Below are 9,573 nucleotides of genomic sequence, written 5' to 3' on the forward strand. Positions count from 1 at the left end.
GCGAACGCTTCCGGGTCTCGCGGCACGGTGTCTCGAGTCATGTGATACCAAGATGGCGGCGCCGCGGTAGCAGTCTCTGGGTTGTGGCGTCCGGGGAGTCGCGACGGTTTCTGCTCTCGGGCCGGGGGGGCTGCCACGCCTGGATGGTCCGTGCGGCGGCACGTACCCCCGCATTGGGCACCTGTTCAGGGCTGAGGCTGTTGCCGTGGCGGTGGGTTCTGGGGAGTGCCGGTGACCTCTCTGCGGGTGCCCTGCGCCGGCTGTGGTCGCCCGAAGAGTAGAAGGGCAGCCGGCCTCCCGGTCTTCCCGACTCGCGGAGTTCCTCAAGCCTCCGAGAGCTCTGGAGGAGCCACAGCTCTGAGGGGCTGCGGGAGTTCGAGCCCGCGGGTATGTGATCGGCTGCCTCGTACCTCTGAGGGCGCAAAGAAGCCCGTTAAGCACTTTGCTTCCTCCTCCAGAGGCCTGGCTCCCTCGCTTTGGCTACCCCCGCATTCTTTCCCACTTCCTCTCAATGTACTCACCATATATCTGGAAATATGATCAGCGCCCCTGACGTGGTGGCCTTCACCAAAGAGGACGAATACGAGGAGGAACCTTACAATGAGCCGGCCCTGCCCGAAGAGTACTCGGTGCCGCTCTTCCCCTTCGCCAGCCAAGGAGCCAGTCCATGGTCCAAACTGTCCGGGGCCAAGTTCTCTCGGGACTTCATCCTTATTTCCGAGTTCTCTGAGCAGGTGGGACCCCAGCCCTTACTGACCATCCCCAATGACACCAAAGTTTTCGGTTCTTTTGATCTCAATTACTTCTCTTTGCGGATCATGTCTGTGGATTACCAGGCCTCCTTCGTGGGCCATCCCCCTGGTTCTGCCTACCCCAAGCTGAACTTCGTGGAGGATTCCAAGGTCGTGCTGGGAGACTCCAAGGAGGGGGCCTTTGCCTACGTGCACCACCTCACCCTGTACGACCTGGAGGCCCGTGGCTTCGTGAGGCCCTTTTGTATGGCTTATATCTCAGCAGACCAGCACAAAATCATGCAGCAGTTCCAGGAGCTCTCAGCTGAATTTTCCAAAGCTTCAGAGTGCTTGAAAACAGGCAACAGAAAGGCATTTGCTGGGGAACTTGAAAAAAAACTGAAAGACCTGGATTACACCAGGACAGTGCTGCACACCGAGACAGAGATCCAGAAGAAAGCCAATGACAAAGGTTTTTACTCATCTCAGGCCATCGAGAAGGCCAATGAGCTGGCCAGTGTGGAGAAGTCCATCATTGAACATCAAGACCTGCTGAGGCAGATCCGCTCGTACCCTCATCGGAAGTTGAGGGGGCCCGATTTGTGTCCTGGGGAGACGGCGCACACCCAGGATCCGCCCAGCCAGGCAGCCACTACCTCTGACCCCGAAGAGTCTGCTGACACAGACCATTACACCTGCAGACCCACCTACACCCCAAAACTCATCAAAGCAAAGTCCACCAAGTGTTTTGACAAGAAGCTGAAGACCTTGGAAGAGCTCTGCGACACCGAGTACTTCACCCAGACCCTAGCCCAGCTCAGCCACATTGAGCACATTTTCAGAGGAGACCTGTGCTACCTCCTGACCAGCCAGATCGACAGAGCACTCCTGAAGCAACAGCATATCACAAACTTCCTCTTTGAAGACTTGGTAGAGGTCGATGGCAGGGGGGAAGAGAAACAGGAGAGTGCACGCCCTAAGCCTAGTCACGACAGGCTGCCTTCCAGGTCTGTAGAAGAATGTCCAGTTCCTCAAGTGTTAATTAGCGTGGGCTCCTACAAGTCCAGTGTGGAGTCCGTGCTAATCAAGATGGAGCGGGAACTTGGGGAGGAGGGGTCCAGGGAAGTGGAGGTGACAGAGTCAAGCAGTTTTGACCCCCAGGAAAACTTGGACTACCTGGATATGGACATGAAAGGAAGCATCAGCAGTGGAGAGAGCATTGAGGTTCTTGGCACAGAGAAGTCCACCTCTGTGCTGTCTAAGTCTGACAGCCAGGCCAGCCTCACGGTGCCCTTGAGCCCCCAGGTGGTCCGGAGCAAGGCTGTCAGCCACAGGACGATCAGCGGGGACAGTATTGAAGTCCTCAGCACCTGCCCCTCTGAGGCCCTCATCCCCGACGACTTCAAGGCCAGTTACCCAAGTGCCATTAATGAAGAAGAGTCCTACGCGGATGACGGCGGGGGAGCCATCCACTTCCAGGCAGGCCTCAGCCCGCCGGAGCTGGGGGAGGCCGAGGAGGGCGGCTCGGGAGTCACCCCGTCACAGACAGACTCCTGCTGCATTGGGAGGGAGGGTGGCACTCTGCGGGTGCCGCTCTCCACCCCGGGCCACACGCGCTCTGACGAGGACGGGGTCGTGAGTGTCCCCCCGCAGCGCTACCGGCAGAAGGACCAGGAGTTCCACATGGACTTCTCGGTGGAAAATGCCAACGCCTCTTCCCGAGGCAGCGGTTCCGAAGGCTTCCCTGCTTATGAGCTGGACCCGAGCCACCTGCTGGCCAGCCAGGACGGCAGTAAGACCAGCCTGGATGACCACTCCGACGCCACCAGCTGCGGGAGCGGCGTCATCTCCACCAGCTCCGACGGGACTCCCTCTTCCGAGAGGCGTAAGAAGAGGGCGGGCCAGAACGCTTTAAGATTCGTCCGCCAGTACCCCTTTGCCCACCCAGCCATCTACTCCCTGCTCAGCGGGAGGACGCTCGTGATCCTCGGGGAGGAGGAGGCCGCAGTCAGGAAGCTTGTGACCGCGCTGTCCATCTTTGTCCCCAGCTACAGCCTCCACGCCAAGCCCGTGAAGCACTGGGTGTCTTCTCCTTTGCACATCACGGATTTTCAGAAGTGGAAGCTTATTGGTCTGCAGAGGTAATTGGTCACAGGTGGTGGGGATGGGCCCTGGCTGGTCAGAGATGAGGCTTCAGGTGGCCGTCCCTCTGGGTGAGGTTCACGAGTCGGTGTGGTGGCCCCAGAACCAGGAGGCCTGGCTTCCAGATTGGCCCCAGCACCAACTCGCTGTGTCGCTTTTGGCAAATCCTCTCCCTTTTCTGACCTGTTACCTTGTCTGTCACATGAGGGGTTGCAGTTCCTAAGTGGTTCCCAACCTGGTCTGCACCCTGCTGTGTCAGAATGGTTTGGGAGGATTTTCTAGAATGCCGCAGGGTTGCGATTGGGTTGGCCTGGGGTACGACGTGGAGTTCGCCCGGTGTGCGGCGAGGTTTGGGAACGACTGGACCGCTGGGTCTCAGGTCCCTGCTGAGTCTCTAACTCACACTATGGGGTAAATGACTGAGGCGGGGTCTGCATCTGAGGAGGGCAGGGGTGCTGGGAGAGGCAGCCGCCCCGGCTCTCCCTCCCCTGTCCCCTCTGCCCCAGGAGCCCATCCCCTCCCCCCACCCCCTGGAAGCTTTCTCCTTTTTCCCCACGTCACCGGCTTGTGCTGTAGCAGGTTCTTTTGGGGTTTTCCACGTTCTCCTTGTCTGGCTCGGGGGACTTCTGCCCTGGCGTGCACACTGGGCTCACTTCTCTCCCCGCACCTGCCTTTGCTCACCTGAGACTCATGCGCGTCGAGCTGGGTGATGGTAGGAGTCCACTCTCTGGACTACGGAGAGGGCAGGAGCCCTTTCCTCCCCGTGGCAGTCAGCGCCTTTACACGGGTCCCTGGCATCCGTGAGGTCACCGTCCCAAGCCGCCTCGTGTTCGCCCCGCTCACGGCCACCTGACTTGCTCGATCCGTGGCCGCCCTGCGGGGGCATGGCGATGGGATTCAAGCCCGGGGCGCTTCCACGTCCACTTCACTCTCGGGCCGTGCTGGCGGGGCTGGGGTACGAGGTGGAGGTCTCGGGCAGGGGCCCTGCTCTGGGAGAATTCGTGCTCCGGAGGCCAGAGCCCGGCGGCACAGGGAGCCGAGAGCTCTGACGGGGGCGCCTCACATGGGAGGCGTGGGACGGGTGCCCGGAGGAGGTCTGGGGTCTCTGACTTGAGTGGAGGGAGGCTGGGGTCGCAGTGGGGGAACAGTGAGGACGGGCCTGCCAAACCGGGGCAAGCCCAGCCCGTGGGCATCGTGGGAGTGTGGACGCAGGGCTGAGGCTCAGCGGGTGCCTGGGCCCCCGCGCCCCCTGCCGGCGCCAAGTTTGAGCTGGGGTCGGGGTGGGGGGAGGCCTTTAAGGGACTGTGTTTGGCTGCTCTTCTCGGTGGGATGACGGGCGGGCGGCCCCTACACACACACCTTCACTTCTCCAACTCTCTCCTCTCACCCCAACTCCTGACCTTTGATTTTTTTTTGCTTCAAAAGGGAGAGAATCTAAAAACACAGTCAGTTTATCGACATCACCTGGCTTATCCAGGACCAGGTTCGGGATGGCCTTGCCCTTTCCAGAGGCTTCCCCTGAGCTTCCTTCCTTAGAACGCGGTGGCAGGCAAATGAGGTGCATCCTTCACGTCAGTTCCACTCTCCTGGGCACCCAACTGCAGTGCTGTGTTGAGAAGGATTCTGCGGCCCGGCGTGGCTGCACCGGGGAGCCAGCTGTGATCAATCACGATGTCTCTGGGATGCAGGCGGGGGTAGCGGCAGGTGGCAGTGTCCCTGGAAGGGGGCTGTGAGCTGCTCCTCTGCAGTGGGCGCCTGGGCAGCGCCTTCCTCCCTCCTGGGAAAATAGTGGTCATTTGCCAGATACTTACTGAGAGCCATTACAGGCCAGCCGCTGTGCCTGGAGCCAGGATACAGGTGCGTCAGCAGTGGGGCGTTGCGTGACAGGGCTGCCCTTGCTCCCGTCCCAGCGTCGCCACCCCGTGGGCTGGCGCTCCCCCAGGCTGTTTCCATTTGCTCGAGGAAGACCTGCCTCGTGCTGGCAAGTGTCGGGGACCCATCGTGTCTGACCTGCGCCTGCTCCGTGCAGGCGCTGCTCTGACGTCCTGGGGGGCAGTGGAGGGGGGCGCCGATCGCCGTGTGGAAGGCAGGCCAGGTGGCCGGGGTGGAGCCGGGCCCTCACCTCCAGACTTGGACCATGGAGGGTCCCTCCAGGAAAGCGGGAGGCCTGTCAGCAGTGACAGCTGAGACCTTTCTAGGGAATGTCTGGTGACTCGTCCCACGAAGCCCTCCCTCCCACACCCCTGAGCACGCACAGGTGCTGGGAATCGGGAGATCTGCCCCCGGAGGGCCCTGCTCCAGCGGGCACCGCAGTCGACGGGTCAGGGGCCTTGCCCCCCAGGGCACGTGTCACTGGAGGGTCGGCCGAGGGGCCAGGAGGAGAGAGGGAACTGGATTCGCTGCGGCTCACCCGAAGGCGTCCCGGGCGGTGAGCAGCGGACCCGGTGGGGCGGCGCCATGAGGGGACGAGCCGTGGCCCCAGCTGTCAGGCGCCGTGGCCCCAGCTGTCGGGCGTGGAGGCTTCTGCCGCTACCCCGCGGAGCAGGGAAGGGCTGCGCCCGGGATGCATGCAGAGCCCCGGCCCCAGGGGTGCCCAGAGCTGCAGGTGGCTAGTGAGACGGCCCCGCAGTCAGATCCGGCACTGAGACGGAGAGGCAGGTGGAGGCCCACCTGAGGGTCAGCATTTAAGGGTGCGAGCAGAGGGGTGCCTTTGTGTGTCTACGGGGCTCGGTCCCGGGTGCTGGATCAGTCTGGGATCCGAGAGCTGTGGCCTAGGACAGTCCCTTCCCCCCCCCAGGCACTTGGACTGTGTGTAGGACTGTTCCTCAGGACTCTTACCCCAGAACCACCAGTGGCATTGGCCCTGGATTTTTCTTTTTCCACTGAAGTAGGCCCTCTGCCTGGAAATGCTTGTCAGTCAGATCAGACATTTGTGGGTGTAAGAGATGGATAAACAATCAGGCTGGTTTCGCACGATTATAAATCAAAGGCAGCGATAATCAGGTTGCTTACTAAGCAGCAGTGAGAAGGCCTGGACTGTTTGGAAGACAGCTCCGCTCCGCGCGGGGAGGTGCTGGTGCTGCGTCAGAGGCCCTGGGCTGAATCCCGGCTCAGCCGCCTTCTACGTGGGTGACCTAGGACAAGCCACAGTCCCTCTGTGGGCCCAGTGTCCTCATCTGTGCAGAGTCCCCCCGCCACCCCGGCTTCAGATGGGCCGTAATGAAGTTCAAGACGGGGGTGGGCGGGGTGCTGCCCGAGGGACAGAGGCCCGGCCGCACCTCCTCCCGTGTCATCTGGCCTCCGGAGGAGCTTTGGGGGGAGCCAATGAAGGAAGAGTTTGGAGGCGCAAAAGAGGTGGTGCCGCCGTGGGCGGGAGTAGGCTGGGGCGCCAGAGCCTGGGGAGAGGCTGGCCTGAGGTGGGCGGCAGCCGAGTGCAGGGCAGGAAGATGAGGTGAGGCATTTAGCTCGTGGCCCAGCCCCCTGGGGGGGAGGTAAGGGTCACCCAGGAGCGGGCGGGGAGCCGCCGGCAAGTCTGACTCCTCGTGGCCTGTGGTGGGGGGCCCGGCCCCGCTCGCCCCTGCGCCTGCCGTGCTCTGCAGTCCCCAGAGCCCACCTCTCTTAGGACTCCGAGGCCCCTCTTCCAGTGCCTTCCCAGCCCGCGGCCGCTGCTGTGGACACGGAGGCCATGCCTCCCCTCGCTGGGCCGGCTCGTGTGTGTGTCCTTTCTTCCCGGCCAGGCCAGGCCCCAGGTCACTGCCTGGAATACGCTAGGCGCACGATAAACGACTGTCAACTCTACAAGAAGAGAACACCCATGAGGGGAAAGTATGATGAGGCGACCTCAGTCCCAAGAGACCGTCAGTCCTTTTACAACTACTTCACAAGCCCCAGCTTCCAGAGGAGCGTCAGTGTGTGAAGTGGCTGGTCAGCCAGCCGTTTGCTGGACTCTGCAGGGTAATCCCAGCTCCTCTGGGAGACCTGGTCTAGACGGGGTGGTCAGGGGCCGCTTACTGAGGCCGACACTCTGGCCTCCTTCCCTCGCTGAGTGAACCCGGCCTGCCTGCCTCTGATGTGCCGGGCACGGCATGGGGTATGGTCCTGGGTCTGCAGGAGCTCCTGGCGCCACACCGGTCAGTGCCAGGCCGGTGGCGAGGGCCAGACGCTGTCCTGAGCGCCACAGCCTGTGCCTCCGCTGTGACCCCAGAGGCAGGACTATCGTCCTTGCCTCACAGACGAGGCTCGGAAGTTAAGGACCTCGCCCCAGGTCACAGAGCAAGAACAAGAGGAGCGAACAGGTCCGGGAAGGCTGGGTGTTCCGGGCAGAGCACAAGGGGCCCCACGGAAAGCCTGGGGAGTGACAGGTGGGGCGTCAGGGGCAGCAGGAAGCAGGTCGTCACGGCCTCGTGGGCCACACTAGGCACTTGACCTTGGTCGTGAGAGGGGTGAGGAGCCTTGAAGGTCGTGGTGGCCAGACCTGCCTTCCAGAGTGTGCTGGCAAGTGGGGCCGGGTGGGGGCTGGCCTCACGGCAGGGGCCCACCCCGGCTTCTGCCTCCTGACCTTGGCCTGTGTGTTTCAGGGTGGCGTCCCCCGCCAGTGCCGGCACCCTCCACGCCCTGAGCCGCTACAGCCGCTACATGAGCATCCTGGACCTGGACCGGAAGACCCTGCGCTGCCCCCTCTACAGAGGCACCCTGGTGCCCCGGCTGGCGGACCACCGCACACACATCAAGCGGGGCAGCACCTACTCCCTGCACGTGCAGAGTGTGCTCACGCAGCTCTGCGCCAAGGCCTTCCTCTATGCCTTCTGCCGCCACCTGCACCTGCCTGCCCGCGGCACGGAAGCTGAGGGGTTGGCCGCCAGCCGCCAGGCCAGCTTCTTGCAGCTGAACCTGGGGCTGGTGAACGAAGACGTCAAGGTGGTCCAGTACCTGGCAGAGCTGCTGAAGCTACACTACACGCGGGAGCCTTCCGCAGCCGGCCAACCCGTGCTCAGGTTCGACTACGTCCCCAGTTTCCTATACAAGATCTGAGGTCAGGCCCGGCCACTGTGACCAAGACCTGTGACTCGGTACGGGGAGGGCGTTGGCATGACCGGGGGTCTTCTGAGCTGTTTAGACTTCTGGTGTCGTTGGCGGGAAGGAAACCGAGGTGGCAGCCGTGGTTCCCAGATGGCTCTGGGCAAGGACGGTGGGGGCACTGGCCCCCTGGTGGCATCTGGAAGGACGGTAACAGCTCGCGGCCCCTTGGAGAGTGGCCTGGGGTCGGGACTGGGGGCCAGGGCAGAAGAAAGCTTCGGCACTGTGATGAGGGACAGGGAGGCGGAGCCTGCAGGGAGGACCACGCCGGCCCTCTTGCGCAGCAACATCAAGGGGAGCAGCCGTTAACTGGATGATTTGGTCGAAAGCAGGACGATGGAACGTCCATTGCCTAGTGCAGACCCCAGCAGGGCCTTTCGCGTGCCGTCGCGGAGCCGCCCTCCCAGGGGAGGCCCCTGGATGCTCCCTGCCCTGTCCTCACGTCCTCGCCAGGCACGGAGGGGCCTGCCGCTGGGCTCCCAGGCTCAGCGGAGTGACCAGTCACTGGCCCCTGGTCATCAGAACCGCTGTCGTGGGGGCCTGGGCACAGGCTTCCTGCTGTGCGGGCGAGGAGCCACCAGCTGTCCTGGGGGTGCCGACACTGTCCTCTCGGGGAGGGTCTGCAGGTGGGCTGGCGCTCGCCCGGCAGAGGTCACCGCAGACCGTCGCTACCACTTCACTACCTCACGGGGTGTCGCGGGCGCGGGGCAGCCAGCGGGCTGGGATCTCCTCCGGGAAGGCCGTGCCGGCCTGGAGCACGCGCACAGCAGCTCGTTCCACCCCAGCTGAGTCCCAGCCCCACTTCCTGTTCACCCACCAGGACCCTCCTGACACAGTTACCACTGGTGTGTGTAGGTGGATGGTTTTTTGCAACCTTGAAAATGTCATACTTTTCTTCCTTAAGCTGTTTGTCCCTAAGCAGGGAGAACTCTTGGTATTACTGCTTTTTAATTTTTTTCCCCAAGTTGTGGTAAAGCGCACCTGAAGCAGCCATAGTGGTTGCTCCTGAGCACGCGTGCATGTCTGCCAGGGCCGTGTCCTGTGTCGTCAGAGTCCTGCTGTTGAGACCTGGTCCGCCACCAGCTTTGCAGCACAGCGGCCAGGACCCCCTGGCGACCAAGGAGGCTTCGTATCATCTCTTTCCCGTGGCCCTCCCTGCCCAGGCTTCTGGTCAGGGTCCCCATTCCTGCCAGAGTGTGATTCTGCTCCGGAGGCCGTGACCAAGGCCCACTGTGACAGGGCTGCCACCGCGTCTCTTCAGGTCCTCGCACCTGTGCTGTCACCTGTGTCCCCCGGAGAGACGTCTCCAGGGACCACATGGCAGCTTCTGAACGTGCAGTGTGGGTGCTGGTGGGAAGGCTGCCCTCCTGTTACCACCGGCCCCCTTGTGTTCAGATGCTGCTTTGTTTTCTAGGTAGGTGGCTAATTGCATCTACTTGGGCCTCCTGGGACACGAGCTTGTGACACCTTATCTCCGAGGGAAGAGCGGTCCGTGGGGCCCAAATGACCAGATGGGAAGCGATCATGGGCCCACCCCTGTTTCGTTCCCGGGCCACCAACATGGCCTCTGCGGTTCACACCTCGCACCTGGGAAGCCAGAAAGGGCAGCAGTTCAGACACACTG

General features: G+C 62.5%; 1 protein-coding gene across 1 annotated transcript; it reads left to right on the plus strand.

Moving 5' to 3' along the window:
• The first annotated feature begins 82 nt into the window (after positions 1-82).
• Positions 83-7,943, plus strand: SMCR8 (SMCR8-C9orf72 complex subunit). Its single transcript, XM_029211365.1, has 2 exons — positions 83-2,872; positions 7,451-7,943. Exons 1-2 carry the CDS (start codon positions 537-539, stop codon positions 7,902-7,904), a joined length of 2,790 nt encoding a protein of 929 aa, XP_029067198.1. The 5' UTR covers positions 83-536; the 3' UTR covers positions 7,905-7,943.
• The last annotated feature ends 1,630 nt before the right edge of the window (positions 7,944-9,573 follow it).

This window comes from Monodon monoceros, unplaced genomic scaffold, assembly GCF_005190385.1.
Source record: "Monodon monoceros isolate NGI ecotype Baffin Bay Population unplaced genomic scaffold, NGI_Narwhal_1 Super_Scaffold_9, whole genome shotgun sequence".
NCBI lineage: Eukaryota > Metazoa > Chordata > Mammalia > Artiodactyla > Monodontidae > Monodon > Monodon monoceros.